The 19,185-nt window shown below is 46.7% G+C and overlaps 1 protein-coding gene across 11 annotated transcripts in view; it reads left to right on the top strand.

The window, feature by feature from the left end:
- Nucleotides 1-301: 301 nt before the first annotated feature.
- Nucleotides 302-19,185, top strand: part of SBF1 (SET binding factor 1) — a 147,646-nt gene continuing 128,762 nt past the window's right edge. For 7 of the 11 annotated variants that reach the window (XM_065551548.1, XM_065551545.1, XM_065551546.1 and 4 more), the window contains exon 1: nt 303-527. In XM_065551548.1, the coding sequence (XP_065407620.1) occupies nt 473-527 (55 nt within the window). In that variant the 5' untranslated portion in view covers nt 303-472. Of the gene's footprint in view, nt 528-19,185 lie in introns of all 11 variants that reach the window. The other 4 variants (XM_065551514.1, XM_065551531.1, XM_065551527.1 and 1 more) reach the window with 1 other exon arrangement.

The raw sequence follows: 19,185 nt of genomic DNA, 5'->3' as shown, positions 1-19,185 counted from the left end.
GTAAGACTCCGCCCCGCGGCACAGCCCGGCCCGGCCAGGGGGGGTCTCTGTGGGGTAAGACCCCGCGGCGCGGCACAGCCCGGCCCGGCCAGGGGGGGGTCTCTGTGGGGTAAGACTCCGCCCCGCGGCACAGCCCGGCCCGGCCGGGGGGGGTCTCTGTGGTTGGGGCAATAGTCCCCCCTCCCTCCAGCCTGCGGCCCGCATGGCTCCCGTCCCCGCCGGGCCCCACCCCCCGCCGCGTGGCGGCCAATGGCCATGTTGTCCACCCGAAACCCCGCCCCGGGGCCTTCCCCGCGCATGCGCCCGGCGCCCTGCCCGGGCTGGGTCTGGCTGAGGGAAGATGGCGGCGGCTGGGGCTCGGCGCCGCCGGGTTGAGTCTGACGTGGGGGCGGCCGCTCTGGCCGGGGTATGAGCCGCCGGGCCCCGCCCCAGCGCCCGCGTCTCGCTGCTCCCGGCTCGGCCAGGCCTCGCCATGGCCCGGCTGGCGGATTACTTCGTGCTGGTGGGCTACGAGCTGGACAAGCGCGGTGAGTGCCGGGCCGGGGGGAGCGCGGGGGGGGGAGTGCCGGGCCGGGGGGAGCGCGGGGGGGGGAGTGCCGGGCTGGGGGGAGCGCGGGGGGGGAGTGCCGGGCCGGGGGGAGCGCGGGGGGGGAGTGCCGGGCCGGGCCGGGGGGGGGCAGCGAGCAGTGCCGGGCCGGGGGGGGGGGGCAGCGAGCAGTGCCGGGCCGGGGGGGGGGGGGGGGGAAGTGCCGGGCCGGGGGAGGGGGGGAGCAGCGAGCAGTGCCGGGCCGGGGGGAGCGCGGGGGGGAAGTGCCGGGCCGGGGGAGGGGGGGAGCAGCGAGCAGTGCCGGGCCGGGGGGAGGAGCGCGGGGGGGGGGCAGCGAGCAGTGCCGGGGTGCGGGGGGGGGAGCAGTGCCGGGCCGGGGGGAGGAGCGCGCGGGGGGGGGGGGGAGTGCTGGCGCGCGGGGGGAGCGAGCAGTGCCGGGCCGGGGGCGGGCGCGAGGGGGGGGGGCGCGTGAGTCTGCTGGGGGGGGGGGGGTGACAGCGGCGGGAGCTGGCGGTTGGGTTCAGTCCGTTGGCGTAGCCGGGTTTGGGAGGCAGCCCCGGCTGAGGTGGGGCTTGGCGAGCCGGTCTGGGTGAGTGCGGGGGGCCGACCGTGGTGGAGGGGGGGTTTAGGGGTGATGGTGTTGGTCGAGCTGGTCTGGGGGAGGGGGTTCTGCCGGGGGGGGTGGTTGGGGGCAGGTGAGTGTTGGAGGGGAGCTGGGGTGGGTGAGGGCTGGGATGGGGCTGGTGAGGGCTGGAGTGTGGGGCTGGGGTGGGGGTGACTGAGTGCTGGAAGGGGGGTGGGGGTGGCTGGGGGCTGGAGTGGGGGTGACTGAGTGCTGGAAGGGGGGTGGGGACGGGTGAAGGCTAGGGGGGCTGGTGAGGTCTGGAATATGGGACTGGGGTGGGGGTGGCTGAGTGCTGGAGTGGGGGCTGGTGGGGGCTGGAGTGTGGGGCCGGGGTGGGGGTGGCTGAGTGCTGGGGAGCAAGGCTCCTTACAGTTGGGCAGTGAATGCAGATGGGCCCTGGCCATCAGGGGCCAGGTGGGGAAGAGGATTGGCCTGTGGTTGAGCAGGCCTGGTGGGAAGGAGTGGGCACTAGTGTTGGCATTGTAGGGAAGGGGGAAGGAGAGAGGAGACAATGGAGAGCGTGTGGTACCTATTGCAGGATTAGACAGTGGCAAAGGGAATCAAGTAAGTTTGGGACAAATTCAGAGGAATGCATGGGGTGGAGGGGTGTTGAAGCGGAGGGTTGGGGACAAGGTCTGGAGAGGTCCAGATGGATGGAGAGAGAAATCAAAATAGTGTATTGCATGATGGTTCTTCTACTGGAATGGTGGAAGGAGGGCATTGCTCTTGCTAACTTCTGCCCCCACTTGTCCCTGTGAGTGGACTGGATCAGCTAGGAAAAGGAACATGTTAGGTTTGCTGGAAAGGTAATGGGGGCCATGTTCTGTGTGTCAGTTTACACAATTGCATGACTTTATTCTGGTTGACTCAATGATTTCTCTTTGTGCAGATGCACATAAGGGTCTTCCCACTGGCATTATGTCTCTGGGGCTTGGTCAAGACCAGCTACTCCTGTAGGGAAAGCCTTTCATCTGATTGTCTGTGGATGTTCTGGGGAATTCTGTCTGGAGATAAGGCGCCCCAGGACCTGTTTGTGGTAGAAGGTTGGCAAGAGATCATGAACTTCGAGGAGGGCTGCTGTACAGTGAATCCTGACAGTGCTTGGGATTGGTTTCCATTCTGAAGTGCCAATATCTTGCTGGATGCTGACAGAATATTTATATCTGGGGCATCCCAGCAGGAGGTGGATTGAGTTAAATTGGGTATGATGAGAGTCTGGAGGCTCTTACTGTAAATTGACTTCCAATGTCGGCTAGTCCAGTACTAGTCTGCGCTCACTTTTTCTCATTGTTTGCTCTTCTGTCTTTTCCTTTGTCTGTCTAGTTACTGCAGATGTCTTCGTTTTTTGGTTGAAGGAAGTGGGCAGTAGGCAGGACCAGATAACTCCATTCTCGAGGAAGTAAAGTGTATCTATAAATCTGGCAATATATTTAGTTTAATCTTTGAAACTCATTATAGTATGTCCACGTCTGGCCAGCTCTGGTGTTTAGAGCAGAAAATTGTCATATCAGCTTGTGCTACTGACAGCTTTGTTTGCGTTTGAGCTGGTCAGTGAATTTACTTCTCAGACTGGCTCATTGAAGCCACCTTCTTCTATGAGGAGGAGAACTGGGAGCAGTTTTTCAACAGACATGCTTAGAGTTTGACAATGCTCCTGCCTCTGGAGGGGCCATAGGAGGGGCTTTCTAAGAATTGGCTTGTATGTCACTATTATAAATTGGCTGACAGATAACATGTTCAGAAAACAGACTCCTGTCAAAGGGGTTATAGCAGTTCCGGTAGTAGTACACAGATGTGCACCTGGGCAGACTCTGTGACTTGAGGCCCTGAATCGTCTGGTCTCTAAATACTGTATGGGTGGACCTGGTTCTTAGTCTTGCTCCGGATGCTTAACTGTATTTTGTTGTCCTGTATTTTTACCTGCTCTGGAGGCCTGATGATGGCTGTGTCTCCGGTACTCATTGTGGTATCAGTGGCTTATGCTTCACTGGTTAGTGCCAGTTTTGTGGCTTACATGTTTGGAAATTGAGTTTTATAACTCATTCTGAAGTTGTGATCTGGGCTTCTGTTCTTTTTTTAAGTAGATGTAGGTTGTTTGGGGACAGGGCGGGGTTCTCTTTCATCAGAGAAAAGAGGGTTGGGTGTGGGTGGCGAGGTGGAAGGAGAATAAATAGCAGGTAATCAGCAGCTAGCTTTATAAGTGCTCATGAGGTTGACACTGAGGACCTGTCAGTGCTGACTAGTTTGGATGCAATCCTGCAATTCCTGCTGTAGCCTCTCTTCGAAAACAGATGGGATTCTCAGTGTTAACTAGTCAATGTGGGAGTCTGTATTTGCCTTGCCTGTGCTGAATGCCTAGGCCCTCAGCTGAGAGTTGATATGCATTCTGTTCTCCCTTAGGCTGCACCAGTTTGTGTTAATCTTGCCTAATTCCCTTCATGGCAGAATTCCTCTCCTCACCCCTACAGTCAGTAAGAAAACAGTGTCACAAGTTGCTATTTCCTAAATAGCAGCAACCAGAGAGGGAAGGGAGAATCTGACCTCAGGTGGAAGGGAGAATCTGAAATCCCTGACCACTGCAGGCCGTTTAACACATTCACATGTCACATGTTCCACCATAGGGAGAAAGTGGCTTCTGTTCAATTACAGGGACAGTTTAAGCAGTCATTGAAGACCTGCATTGTATCCATTTCTAGCTCAGTCTGAAATTTAACAGGCCTCCAAGCTTGTATTGGCTCTTCCAAGCAGTGTCAGGGATAATAGGATTTAATTATGCAGAGTCTTTTGTGACATCACTGAAGAAAAGATAATGCGATCACAGGTAGATGCCTTCGTGTGGGACTAAAGAGATGGAGCTGACAAGCTCAAAGGGACTGAGATTCTATTTTTGTGCAAGCTTCTCTAATAGAAAATGAGAAGAAAAATCCAGAACCTAGGATATATATGGGAAATGTTTTGTGGGATTCTCAGAAGGGAATCCAGGTGTGCTTGTAAGGGGCTTGTAGACACAATGTTGTTAAGAAACCTCATGGTTGGGAAAACACTGCAAAAATTTCTGGAACTGGAGCAGGTGTGAAGGGGTTAGGTTAGGGACTTTACTGAGTTCTCCCATCCCTCCTCTCACTACCACTGTTCACATAGGACGCAGTGTCACTACATGTTCTTTTCTGAAGTGTGGGGGCAAGATGATGAGCTCTATCATCTAGACAATGAGGTGGGATTAACTTGAGATGGATCCCTCAAACTGAGTGAGGAACAGTTTTTACAAAGTCCAAACTACCCATGGCTGAATCTCAGCAGGTGAAAAAGTGAGCAGCACTGGCGCATTGTTTTTATTTAATTCTTGCCAAATTAGTTTGGTTTTTGTTTAAGTGACTTCCTGGTAGGTGAGCCACTATATGTATGTAATATATCCCAAGGGGTCTGTGCTTCTCCCATGGGGTTGCCTTGCAATGGATCCATTCTGGGCCCGTGTATGTTGCCGTCCCTAGTTATGCTTTATGGAGCGGTCTTCACATACTGCTTCCACCTACTCTCCTGAATTTAATTGTTCCAGGTGGAATGAGCTCCATAGAAAGGAGATGAATAAGCAGGGACAGGATAAAAATATATCAGATAAATGGTGCAGAGAAGGTAGGTCAACAGTTTCTGTTCTCCCTGTATTATAAAAAACAAGGTGACGTTCAAAGAAATCGTGACATGTGGCAATTTCAGAACTGATGAAAGGAAATACTTTTTGACACAATGCAAAAAAGAACTAGATAAGTTCATGGAGGATAGGTTAGTCAGTGGCTATTAGCCAGGATGGGCAGGGATGTTGTCCCTAGGCTCTGTTTTCCAGATGCTGGGAATGGGTGACAGGATGGATCACTTGTTGATTATCTGTTCTGTTCATTCCCTCTGGGACACCTGGCATTGGCCACTGTCGGCAGACAGGCTACTGGGCTAGATGGACCTTTGGTCTGACCCAGTACGGCTGTTCTTATGCTTAATGCTCAGTTAAACTGTGGAGCTCATTGTCACAGAAAATTGAGAGCTAACAACGTTTTGAAAGTTATATTAATCCTTGTGATTCAGGAATTAGAGATTGGATTACTAAGTAATAAATAGCATCATGAGACATGGTCTGGGGTTAGATTATTCCACATCTCCCTAATATGGGGGCTGGTCAGTGTTGGAGACAGGATACTGCAGTAGATGGACCTTAGATCTAATCAACTATGGCAATTCCTATGTATCTCTTCTCTTCCCTCTCCCCAAAAAGTCTGTAGACCGGGATTCCAAGATAAGGAATAAGAGCCTTAAGGTTACATCTGACCTCTGTCATATAGTTTATTTTCTTGTAGCACCCAGCACTGTAGTGTGTGTGCATGCTCTGGTCTCCTATTCTGTCATGTTTGTCCTGTTGCTGCTGCAAAACCACCTCATTTGACTCTGAACAGTGGTACAGTGATGTAGGCGGTGGTGCAGCAGCAGCATCTCAGGTAAAAAACCTGTTGGGATCAAGTCTGTTTAACTCTTCCATATGGTTGACTCCTATTGCACTGATTATACTTGAACGTTGGTTATTGATCTTGGGTTTTTAGAATCTCTTGTTCCAGAAGTAAACTGTGTGCAGGGGTCACCTGAAATGCAGCCGCTTCTGGTGAGGAAGGTGGCAGGTGTTTACTAGCATGAAGTGACACCACGCAATAGTCTAGGGGGGAAAAGTAAAGGAGAATCTCAGTTCCAGTTGCAACAGCAGGGGGTAAATTTAGGGAGGCGAAATATAATTACCTGATTTGGAATTTGGTCTGGAGAGCAGCCCTGACAGTTCTGAAAAGTACCATGAAATCTTTAGTGATCCCATGTAATTGTCATTTTTGTATCTTATCTAAAATACACACATCTAGCAGCACAGCGTCCCATAGTGCCAGGCTCTGGTTCAGTACTGATACAGAAGGAAGAGCTCCACGAACTTTATTCCCAAACCAACTTCAGGCAGTATATGTGTGTTCCTTGTATGGTCTACCATCCAAGTACAAGCCAGTTCAGCCTTTCTTAATTTAACATCGAACAGGATCACAGTACAAGCAAGCCTCTTCGGCGGTTAATAAAAAGTGAAGGAAATGGAGGAAGTGATTCAGTTGTCATCAACACACTGCTGGATGTTGGATTTCATGGGGCTTGTTCACTGGGCTTCCAGATGTTTCCCCCAAAATCCTTTGTAACTGCTGTAGAACTATACACAGTGGCACTTGAGGTGCTGTAGCTGGTTCTGATATATACACAATATGAAGCTGATACCGAATGGAGATATTTCCGTGATAGCTAGTAAGGTGATCAAATACCGTGGGGTTGCGGGCCATACAAGTGCATAGACAAAACTGCAGTTTAATCATATTTTCCTTGTCTTGTTGTTTGGAAAGCTGAGTATGGGAAGGGAGGGAAGATGGTGTGTAAATGTCATGCAGATTTGTGGTGACCTTTGATATGGCTTGTGTTCTGGGAAGCTGAACAGTAGATAGTGCTGTGGTGTGAAGTATATAGTTTTGGGTAGTGCAGTGGGAAGGAAAGAACTTGCAATCATGTGGCTTGGAGGTGCAGGGATCTTAAAATTTGCTTTAATGGCACAGCACTAATGGTGAAATATGGGGATTGATGTTTAAATTAAATGCCTGAGGCTTTGGCTATTCATCCCCTCCCAACATTGCTCCTGCCACTGCCCAGTAAATTAATCAGCTAATGAAGACTGCTCAACTCAAGATGGGGCATTAGGTGCTAGGACTTGTAGTCTTCACAGGTTGCACTGTGTACCAAGACCTTGTAATTTTTGAGGGATGCACATCTGTTAAAGATAAGAGTGGCAGCAATTTGATACCAGTTGGGTATAGTTTGCCTCCAGCTTCTGGTAAGCTCTCAGTGCAGCAATTGAGTGAAGTTTGGGCATCTCTACCTTGAACTATTCACATCCTCTTCTCTCCAAGCTGTACTAGCATTAGACTTCAGCGGTGTTTCTAGTCTCAAACTGAATTATGCTAGTGAGACCCAAGGAGGGTTCATACCATATGCTATGAGAAGCAGCCACAGAGGCAGGAATTTGGTTTTCTGTTGCTGGGGGATCACTCTGAAGGAGAGAGATGAGTCAGTCAGTAGAGGGAAGCAAGAATCTGGTCAGTTGCATCTCCTTCTCAGAAAACTATGAACAAGAGGGAACTGGCCAGTTTTGTAAATTTCAATCTTGCCCTAACCTCCTTCCTGCCTGGTACTGGCCAGAAAGCTTCCCCTCTCCTCAGCCAACAAGTGGTTAGGTATGCTTTTTACAAGCTGTGTGCGGGATACTCTGGAGGCCAGGGGGGCTGAAGTGACACTTCTTGTTTTGGACAACATAATCCACCTCTGTAAGAAGCCTTTGGGACCAACTCCCAAAGTATAGAAGGTGTTTGATTTCCAGGCAACTGGTTAGTGATTTTTTTTTTTGGCGAGTTTGGCATTGATTTCCACTCCCCATGTCATGATTCCAGTTTTCACTTGTCCAGCCCTGAAGGACCTCGGATGGTGGCTGAATTTGGAGAATATTTATTTCATCATCTGAAAGTGACTAACTGCCTTACTCATTGGATTAGTCCTGACATGGCCATAACCTGTGTGACTGGCTGCTATCATGGAGGATGCAGCCACTGCCCTTCTTACAAACCAAGTGTGCGTGTTGTGCAGCTTGGAGAGAGGCTGCATTGGCTGCCATGGACACATGCAGACTCTTGGACTTGGGGAGAGCTACTGAGATAGTCGATTGTTTAGGAGGAGGGAAAAGGGTCTCTTATTTGGAATCCATCCAAAACATACTTGTCTTTAACTGGGCCATACGAAATGAAAGCCTTGGGTCTTATTTTGCTCCTCCTGACCTTTCCAATCCACAGAATATCCCCAAGGAAAATTTGTGGGTGTAGCTCTCCAGGGACCTGTGGGTACCAGGTGGGTTTCTCAGATGCTGCTGGTATCCCATTTTCATTGTAATTTGGTGAGATGTTCCAACTGCTGGAAATGTAGTGAACTGATGGGTTAATATCCAAGGGTGGAAGGGACTGTGGTGGGGGACAGTGAAAGGGAAACTTGCCTAGTTCATGAGAAATATATGTGAAAGGATGGAAGCTGGAATAGTTCAGCAAACTCTCCAGCAAGTCTGTTTCTCTCCAGCCCTGCACCAGCAGCTTCATGGGAGCAGAAATGAAAGTTAAAGATAAACCAGTTCAGACTACTTCAGAGAGACAGGAAATGGGGTTTGGCAGCTACAGCGCTAGGCTCATTAGAGAGGTTGGATACTGCTCTCGTGGAGTCCAGCACATTCAGAATGTTTGTTTAGGTTTATAGTTGGTGGACAACATGAGCTTTCTAAGGGAGTCTGGTCTTGTACTTAACAGATACCCTTATGATGCAGAACCATTCTGATCTCTGTAGGAACACTCTGCTGTGACAGCGGCTTCATCTTTTGGGCATGAGGTAAAATGAGCACTGACCCTTGCATGGAAACATGTTGTCTTACTGACGAATTGTACCATGAAGTGGTCAGAAGCCAATATGGGATGCTCTAAAATCAGACAATGTGGTGATGCCCTAGGCCAGCAAGCAAAGATTCAGTTGCTTTACCTCCTGGTCAGTGAAATTTCTACTTTTGCATTTTGCACTGTTAATGTTAATGTGCCCAGACACTGGATTCCTGCCCCTTTGTCAGGCTGGGGATTGTGGTCAGTGAAGCAGAATGCTGAAGCATTACAGCAAACCCAAAATCCCCCTGCAAACTGTGGCTGCATGACGCGCTCTTCTAATCTGTCTGTCCAATCACTTGCACCTTGTGATTACAGGGCCTCGCCACAGCCTGTTTGTGTCCTGAGCCAATGCTGGTGTATCTCTGTAGTGGTGTGTTGTGCAAATCTTCAACTGTTTTATCAGAGGGTTGTATGTTTCAGAGCCTCCAGATAAAAGTAGTCATGAGAACAAGAATACTCCAGCAGAAGGAAACTGGTTTCATCATACCTGAGTGTTTGTGTCACACTGTGCCATTGTTCATGCCATTCTCAGTGAAAGGATGTTTTCAAATCTCTTGAGCTGTTTGCACTTAGGGTATGTCTTCTCTAGCAATGTTAAAGTGCACGGCAGCGCTTTAACATGGCTGTGTAGTCGTGGCACCAGAGCTGGAAGAGAGCTCTCCCAGCACTGTAAAAAACCCACCCCCACGAGGGGAGTACTCCCAGCTCTGGGAGCGCGGCTCTCAGCGCTGGTACACTGTCTACACTGCCACTTTACAGTGCTGAAACTTGCAGCGCTCAGAGGGGTGTTTTTTTCACACCCCGCGCGAGAAAGTTTCAGCGCTGTAAAGTGGCAGTGTAGACAGTGTAGACAAGGCCTTAGAGTGGTTCTACTAATGTTGACAAATGGCTACATTTGCAAAGCCCTGGACTCTTTGCTTTCCTTGAAGTCTTGTAGCGAAAAGGTTAACTGCAAAGCTGCTCTGTGTGTCTGACTGTCTGAGAGCCAGATCTTTAAAGGACTAGAGCAGCTTGATTCCAAATACTTATTTAACATTAACTGAAGGCCCAGTGTGCTTGACTGTACAAAACGTTGATAAAGACATAGCCTCCTGCCCCAACAAGCTCACAATCTAAGATACATTTCTGAATAAACCATTGAGAAATTGGCTCTTCCTTCTAGCCCTATCCCCAGTTTACAATTTCCCCATGAAACTGTGCCCCCTCACTAACCCTTAAACCCAGCATTTTCTGACAGCTTCCTGCCCAGGGTTTAATTGTTAGTGAGGTCTTCAGCTGAACTTGGGGCTTGGCAGTTGAATGAAGGATGATCGGTTTTTTCAGAGGATTGGTTCTAAACTTTTAATGTGCTGTAAGCATATATTCTCTTACTAATTTGTCTTCACCACGCTATTATACATATTTTCACAAGCTTTGTGGATTGCCCTTTAAATTGTCTGGGTTCATATCCGTTTTTGTTCAGGTGTGAAATGCTTGGTCTTTCCCTAGTTCCTGTTCACAAAAACCACTACATAGAACAACTAGCAGTCTTTGTGCAGGGAACATTTAGGATTAGAATAATACTGCAGTTTGGGATTGTGGAGTAGTAGCAGAGCTGTGTTCATGAGGAGTCTAGAACACAAAGGCTAGGGAGTACTGCTGATCAGGGTTGGGTGCAATTGTCAGTCTTGGTAGGGGGAGCTCAAGACTGGAACTGCAGAGGGCATGTAGGCTGGGATTGAGGGTATCAGTGTAGCTGTGTGTCTGGGGAGCCCAGGACTGGAATATCCTAGGGGGTGCTACACATCAGGACTGAGAGCTGTGTCAGAGAAGCTTGCACGCCATATACCTAGTTTAGTCAGTGCTCTCTGTTCCTCATTTTCATGAGCATTGAAACTGTTTCAGATTCTGTCAAATCCTTTCACTGCTGACTGCAGTTAGCAGTCACTGTAAATCCTTTCACATTCTGTACCAGATGACTGGAGGAGAGCTAACGTGACACCAATTTTTAAAAAAGGCTCCAAAGGTGATCCTGTTAATTACAGGTCGGTAAGCCTAACTTAAGTATCATGCAAATTGGTTGGATCACTTGATGTTAACTTCTCTGTTCATTTCCTTTGGGGCACCTGCCATTGGCCACTGTCAGAGGACAGGATACTGGGCTTGATGGACCTTTGGTCTGACCCAGTATGGCCGTTCTTATGTTCTTAAATTATAGTAAAGAACAGAATTATCAGACATACAGATGAACATGATTTATTGTGGAAGAGGATTTGCCTCTTCCATAATATCCCCCTCTATTGAGACCATCTACATGTGAAGTTGCTTTGCAGTCTTGGGGTCCTGATGGACTCTCTGCCACTGAATGTCCTAATAGTCATAGCTTTGAAAAACATCCATTTCCATCTGTGAGTGGCCACAAGATTGTGCTCCATCCTGTTGAACGCAAGCCTGCCAAGGTGACCCATGTATTTGAGCTACAGGCTTGGTTATTGCAGCTCATATTTAGGGATGAAACCACACATCCCAAAAAAGCTCAAACTGATACAAATGGCAGTTTCCTATTCACTTAGCAACGCAGGTTGCTATGAACACATCATCCCAGTACTCCACTCTGCACTTGCTCTCCACTGAATACAGAGTCCAAGTCAAGGCCTCTCACTTGATAGACCCATGGAAGGCTCTGAATATCTGAAAAATCATCTCTTCCTCTGTTGTCATGACTTTGAAGAACTGTTATGTTCCACTGGAAATAAGAAACTTGATTAGTGGGGAGAGACTCATGAGCACGGGAGAGTAAACTGTCTCAGATGCTGTGTCTAGGCTATGGAACTCATTGCCACAACAGATAAAAGACCACAAGTCTCTCAGTGCTCAAAACTCAGCAGTGAGACTGTTGTCCTGCAGCTGGTTCCACATACACTTACGCAAATTTAAACCATGTTTACTTTGACAAGTGGGGAAGGAGATCTAGTTGGTACATTTAATACTTGAGTGGTGTTCTAATACTGTGCTAATAGGTGCCGGTCATGGAGCATGCACACCCTGTCCCCTTTGGGGATGGGGTAAGAGTTGCCTTAGTCCTGCGGCTAAGTCTGCGTGACCACTCTGAGTCCCAGGGTAGTGTGGCCTAATGGCCAAAGTCAGTCTGACTGCCCTTCTACCAGGAAGGGAAGCCTTAGGGCCAGAGTCGATGCCGCTGCCTCCCCTATCGGGGCAGGGTGGCCTTATTAGGGATGTAAAATATGAAACGGTTAACCGGTAAGCATAAGTCTTACCGGTTAACGCACCCTAACTGTTAACCCCCAGCCCTGGGCCGGCTGGCCAGAGTGACCCTGGACTGGCCAGCCGGAGCAGCCCCAGCCTCACTCCCTTTTATCGATTCACTGATTAAACGATATAATTTTAATCGTTTAAAAGATTAACTTTTTAAACGATATTTACAGCCCTAGGCCTAACAGCCAGAGTCAATATAGCCACTCTCTTTATCAGGGCAGATTGGCCTAACACTCAGTCAATAGAGTTGCCCTTTCTGTCAGGGCAGGGTGGCTTAGTGGCCCGAGTCAATAGGATTGGTGAGGTGAGCCACCACTTCAGGGTTGGCGGTGGCTGGGATAGGGGGGCCTGGGCCCTCCCTTTCCACCAGGTCCAAACCCAGGGCCCTGACACAGTGGCGGGTTCCCGCTGAAACATGCCGAGATAGTCTCCAATTCTATAACCAATTCCCCGCAAAGTTTCCCTGGGTCACTTCCTACCCATTTTTCCACAATGTGCCGTCTTGGCATTCCCACGGTCACTCCTTCTGGGATGCCCAGACTCGGGGGTTTGTGGGTCACCAGCATTTGGCTGTCCTCCGTGTCCTGAAGTGCTGGCAGTCCTTCCTCTCTGGCCCTCGGGCCCTGAATGAGCTGAGCTGCTCCCTTTCATGTCTGGTGTTGAGCCAGAGCATGCCCAGCAGAGCCGAGGGGGCCTGGCCTCCTTGGCCTAGAGAGAGGAGTTAACCTCTGCAGTCCCAGTACGGGGCATGCGCGTCCCGTCACAGTGCCATACAAGTACCTGGAGAGAGAATGTGACCTCAGTAAAGGAAGGGCACAGGTTGTAGTCTGCATCCGCCACTGACAGGGTAGCATTTCACATGTCTATTGCCGTGCTTCTTGAAGTACTTAGGAGCCCCGGTCATGGTTCACAACCCCACTGTGCTAGGTGCTGTACATACATGGAACAAACAGTCCTTGCTCTTTGAAAATCCATAATCCTGTTATGGTGAGATGGGCATCTGAATGAGTCTTTCCGCTGTTATAACAGTTTTACATTGGAAATTCCAAAGCTCCACTATCTTGATTGTTTAGTGCAGTACTGGAAAATCCTCTTTACCCTCTTACCCTGGGTAAGCAACTTTCTTTTGGTAGGGCAAATAAAATACATTTTTGTATCATTGTGGTGAAGATGAGTAGTTTTTGAGCCTGGGCTAACACATTTACAGAGTAATGGCGTGGCTGGCTTAACGGACTACTCCTTTATCCCCTTTCATGAGAGAGAGGATTTTCTATAGAGTTCACTTCCAAAAATTCCTCTCAGCACAACAGTATGATTGGGAACAAATTACTAGTATTTATATAGTTGTGTTCCATGTATGTTCATTTCAGAGCACTGCAGGAACATTGAGGAACTGTCAACTTAAAATGTTCGCTGTAAACAAAATTAATGAAATTAATGGGAAGCAGGTTTAAAACAAATAAAAGGAAGTTCTTCACACAGTGCACAGTCAACTTGTGGAACTCCTTGCCTGAGGAGGTTGTGAAGGCTAGGACTAGAACAGCGTTTAAAAGAGAACTGAATAAATTCATGGAGGTTGTCGGTTAATGGCTATTAGCCAGGATGGTTAAGGAAGGGTGTCCCTAGCCTCTGTTAGTCAGAGGGTGGAGATGGATGGCAGGAGAGAGATCACTCGATTATTGCCTGTTGGGTTCACTCCCTCTGGGGCACCTGGCATTGGCCACTGTCGGTAGACAGGATATTGGGCTAGATGGACCTTTGGTCTGACCCAGTACGGCCGTTCCTATGTAACTATATTGCTAATATCTTCATTTATTGCCAGTGAGAATTCTGCAAATCTAATTTGTGTCTCTGATGCTTATTATTTACTTTTTAAAAAGAAGAACAGGAGTACTTGTGGCACCTTAGAGACTAACAAATTTATTCTATCTCCCCTTGTAAGTATGCTCACACTTCTTATCAAACTGTCTGTACTGGGCTATCTTGATTATCACTTCAAAAGTTTTTTTTTTCTTAATTAATTGGCCTCTCAGAGTTGGTAAGACAACTCCCACCTGTTTATGCTCTCTGTATGTGTGTGTATATATATATCCTCAATATATGTTCCATTCTATATGCATCCGAAGAAGTGGGCTGTAGTCCACGAAAGCTTATGCTCTAATAAATTTGTTAGTCTCTAAGGTGCCACAAGTACTCCTGTTCTTCTTTTTGCGGATATATACTAACACGGCTGCTACTCTGAAACCTGTATTTATTTTTTGTATTTTTCTGTTTGAACAATGAAAATCAATGAAGTTAGCCACTTTGTTTCCAGTAAGTTTAGTTTTCAGGTTCTTATTGCAGCAATGTTTGAAATTGAAATTCTGTTGGGGGAGATTGCTTTCATTGGAATTTTTATACAAATAAGTTTTAAGACTGTGGAAGGTCTTAGGTTTTGTAAAAGTTTTTCACCACATTTAAGCTTTGGGCCAAATTTAAATTGCCTCACAAACCTCCCAATCTCAGTTCAATAAGCCGCCTCATTTAGATCCCTGTTTAAACTCCTTTTGTGACATGTTAATTAACAATACAAAACGCTTTAATAGAGCCACCAAAAGGTGCTTGAACCTTACCAGAGTAACAATGTGAAAGTATTTTTCTAACCTTTGAGCTGCTTCATCCCATCTTCCCTCATTGTAACTCTTTGGGAGGTTATAAGCTCTTTGACACAGGATTATATCCATGTACTTTCTCTCTAGTGTCTGTCTCTTTTGGACACTGTAAATAACCTTGTTACAACAAATTACAGTAATTTATAACGTGGGAGTCTTTAGCTTCCACACTTGTGCTCAGACTCCTATTCCATGCTTATTGTGACTAGATGGGGTTGCAGAGCAGTCAGAACTAGGGGGTTGTATTCTTGCACTGATTAAAATCAGATTTTTATTTACAGTATGGCCCCAAAGCAGCCACGTGTCAGTTTGTGGGGAGCAGCCTGCATGTTTGGCAGCTGCTTGGCTGCCTTGTTACTGAGATTTGGACAATGCTGTGTGGCTTTTTTCTGAATGAATTTTTCTACTGAAATCTATACAGCATTGAATGGTCAAGAAAACAAACTGCTTGAGGGTCCCTTCTGCTTGCTGGAAAGCTGGATTTTTACGTTGAAGGTAGCTGCAGGAAGTGGAGCAGAGTCCCAGTCAGGCTGCTTCACCTCTGTTCTATGCATCCTCCTCCTCTTTTGCTCTGAGGCCTTAGATCTCTGAAACTTGCTTGTTACCCAGATGTGAGTGCTGTGCAGTCTGGCTGAGTCATGCCTTCTCTGGACCAGAGTGAAACGCACTGCTGCTTTTATAGTGGTGCTGTTCATTCTGCCTCAGGCTCTGACAGTTTCTAATTTGAGGGTTTTATAACTAAAACATACCAACCTGTCTCAGACAGTAGCTTGCAGCCCATACCTCAGTCCAGGAGGGGAGTGGCTTCTTTTTCAGAATCTCACTTCGCTGATCATGATGCTGGTGCTGAATGGATTTTGTGCTCTAAGAACTTGCAGAGATGTTTTGTGGCCATTGCTCTTTAAAGTGGTTAAACCCCTTCAACCCTTTGTCTGTTTTAGGTACTTCTAGGACACCTGTTCCCGTAATATATGTGACATTTGTAATCCGCAAATATTCAAAGAGGTTATTTTGTTTATATTATCAGCTGTCCTGCACTAAACTCTTTGAGAGTCCTTAAATGTATCCCCACTACTTGGTGTCTGAAACGATCCATAATAAATTACATATATAGTGCTTTACTACCAGGCAATCCCAAGTGCCTTGCACCCTGACTTTAAAAACTTGGGGATAGGGGATTGCTTCACTGACCACTGAGATGGGGCAAGGCAGGTGTTTACCAGTGCGGCTTCCTGGTGCCTAGATATCTCAGTGATTAGTGCAATATAAATATGCAACACGCAGTAGTTCAAGACAGGTGATGAAGAATTCTATAACAATTGAAACTGCAGGGGAATTTATGGAAGCAGGACATAGTTAGAATGTTGCCAGGACACCGGCTACTCTGTATAAAATCCTATACAAAGGGACTTGTACCCTGTTTCCCCGAAAATAAGACAGTGTCTTATATTAATTTTTGCTCCCAAAGATGCGCTAGGTCTTATTTTCAGGGGATGTCTTATTTTTCAATGAAGAAGAATACGGTACACATCGGTGGATGCCTTATTATCGGGGAGGTCTTATTATCGGGGGGATGCCTTATATTACAACGAGAGGCAAAACTGTAAGTAGGCCTTATTTTCGGAGGATGTCTTATTTTCGGGGAAACAGGGTATAGGGTCAAAGAGCAATGGCAGACAAGACATTTTTATTTCTCATTGGAAAATGCAGTGGGTCCTCTACATCCCAATTATGTTCTGAGATCTGCTTATAAGAGGTTGCTTTTTTTAAGATTAAAAATGAAGAAAAGCAGATGACTGCACGTGTCAATAATATAAGATGGTTACCATAAGCAAGAACATCTTAAATTTAGGGCAACATCCATTCCTCTGCTAATCTCCTTTTGGCTGGGGATCTGTAGTACCAGGCTAGACATTTTTTCTTAACTTCCTACTGATACAGCTCCATGAGTGGCTGGCTTTTTCATATAGACCTGCTCTGAGCCAGGTCAGATGACAGTGGCTAAAACACCGTGCATCCAGTGCCCTGTGTACTAGTGCTTCTGGTGTTACTACTTTTGGTAGAGCTGCAGCAGAGGTAGCAGCAGTGGAAAATTAGGGACACAGCCTTGATGAGCAGTGAGAACATGGAAGCCCCTGAGTAATCAAACATGAGTTGGGCCTTGTCTATACTAAAAAATGCAGTAGTTAACTAAATCATTTAAAAATTGATCTAGTTAAACCAATGCAACCCCGTAATGTAGATTCACTTAAACCAGTTTAACCCGTGCTTAGATTGATTTAGCTTGTCAATAACTTACTGAGGCAAGCAAAACTGATTTAAGCAAGTGTTAAACCAGTTGAAGTGCATATGCATTAGGCATTTGCACCAGTTTAACGAGATCAGTTTTTAAGCCGAGTAGATTTTTGTAGTAAAGAGAAGACCTTAGTTCCTGTGCACACTGGTAGGAGTGAGCTAACTGCGTAGCTGTATGTAGCATGGTTCCAATCCCAGTTTACACAAAGCCCCAGTTTCTGAAGAAACGTTTGTGTTCTTAATAAGTGTAATAGTGCAGTTATCTTGCTCTTGATCAATCTGTCCTCTCATCAGCTGTAGCGTTCCAGAAAGTGAACTAGATGGAAAGGCTGTTCCTAATGCATAGTAGTTGCAGGGCTTGCAGCAAAATTACCCTAGAAGACCTGGAAAAATAAAACTGCCTAAAGAGTAGGTTTTCCCTTTCCTCCCTCCTCTGTATAAATGCACTCATGCCTTGTCCCACTGCTTCCTCCAGCCCAGCATAGCTATTGGGAGTAGCTACCCAGTGCTGCTTGATCCTGCATCGCTGCTGGTGTAAGTGATTGCTTCGGACAGGCTGAAGTAGTAAAAGGGAGGGAGGGTGGGCTTGTGCAGCTGCATGCCGGTGCTCTGGTGGTGGGGAGCAGAGAGTGAGTGCATTGTCTTTCCCTCTTCTCCGGACACAACAGCTTTGTTCATTAGAGTGAAGCAGAGAAGACAATTACTCACTTCAGATCTGGGGCTGTTCTGGACTGGTGGTGGTGGAGGCGGAGGCAGCAAGGGGATGCTCTCATGGGCTTTATTTAGAAATGAGCCCTAGTGGTTTTCCTGGGTTCTTGGATGATCATTTGTGTGAAACACTTAAGATAATTATTAGATGGAGAGGAAATGGCATCTGTTCTGGTGGGGACTTTTGGGCTTATCCAGCCTGAGAGAACTCAAAGGCTGGTATAGAAAAGATTCAAGTAAGGGTGATGAAAATGATTAGAGGCCTAGGGAGACTTCCATATGAGGTAAGTCGGAAAAGATTAGAATGGCTAGTCCTGGGGGAATTCGGTGTCAAGAAAATTTAAAAATTCAGGGCACAATATTTAAAAATTCTGCATATTTTATTTGTCAAAATAACACCGTATAATCATGCCAGTTTCAATTATTTTGGTAATTTATTTCAAAATACCTGTCAGCAAATGTCTGTAACAATACAGACAACAAAAAAAGATTCAGGAAATGTTTTTTGACAAACAGATTCCTTACTAGATATATTAAAGCAGAACTTTGAGTAATAATTCATTTAAACTACACTACAGAAAATACAGAAAAATATTTCCCGCACCCCTCAGACGTAGCTAGGATGTCTACAGTGACATTAGGATAGCTCCTTTAAAATAGGGGATATAAACCTTCAGCTTCAGTCATAAGTCAACCACTAACAGAAGTTAGGAAGAAAATTTCTTTGAGCAGGTAGTTTCATAATTGCTTCTGGTCACTGTTAGAGAAGATATTGGATGGACAACTGGTCTTAACCAGTGTGGCAGTTCCTGTTTTTATAGACCTTTTTAGATGTGGTCGGTTGGATGATGAAAATTTGGCTTCCTTCCTGAGGGAATTGCACTGGACATGAGAATAGAGGGCTCAAATCAAGATCATAGAATTGTTTGGGCTACAGTGATTGTGATCCAGTGAGGTGCTTGTGACCTGCGGAAAGGAAAGTGGTTCTGAATTTAACTAAAGGAAAGAGGAGTGAGTATGGCAATTAATAAGTCTAACTTATATCCCTAGGAAAGTAATGGAACAATGAGTGCTAGCGAGAAGTGCTGAACAGTTAGAGGGTAATAGAACCACGAACAGTCTGCAGTTTTAAGGGTTCTGAAGAACAGATCTTGACAGAGAAACTTGGTGCCTTTTAGTAATGTTACAAAATTGGATGAAGGAAAAGGAGAATCTGTATTTTAGAAAAGGATTTTGCTGTCACAATCATGTGGAAAAAGAGCTCTGACTGGATTGGATATGACATTGATGTGGATTGAAAACTGACTGAAGGACTGTAAATAATGAGTAATGATAAACCATATGTGCTGGGAGGAGTTGTCTAGTAGGGTGCAGCAGGGGTCTGTTCTAGAACAGATTTTAATTATAGGCTTCATTAATTAGTTGGAAGAGGAGGTAAACAGGACATTCCAAAATTTGCATTTGATACTAAATTAAGAGGGAGGTGTTGCAAATACCAGCAAGTACAGAAATAATCCCAAGAGACCTAGAGAGAATTGAAACATGGGCGGAACATAACAAAATAAGGTTCCAGGGAGG

This window comes from Chrysemys picta, chromosome 1 (genome assembly GCF_011386835.1).
Source record: "Chrysemys picta bellii isolate R12L10 chromosome 1, ASM1138683v2, whole genome shotgun sequence".
In the NCBI taxonomy this organism is placed as follows: domain Eukaryota; kingdom Metazoa; phylum Chordata; order Testudines; family Emydidae; genus Chrysemys; species Chrysemys picta.
Note: the sequence above shows the minus strand (reverse complement) of the source record. Positions and strands in the feature narration are given on the sequence as shown.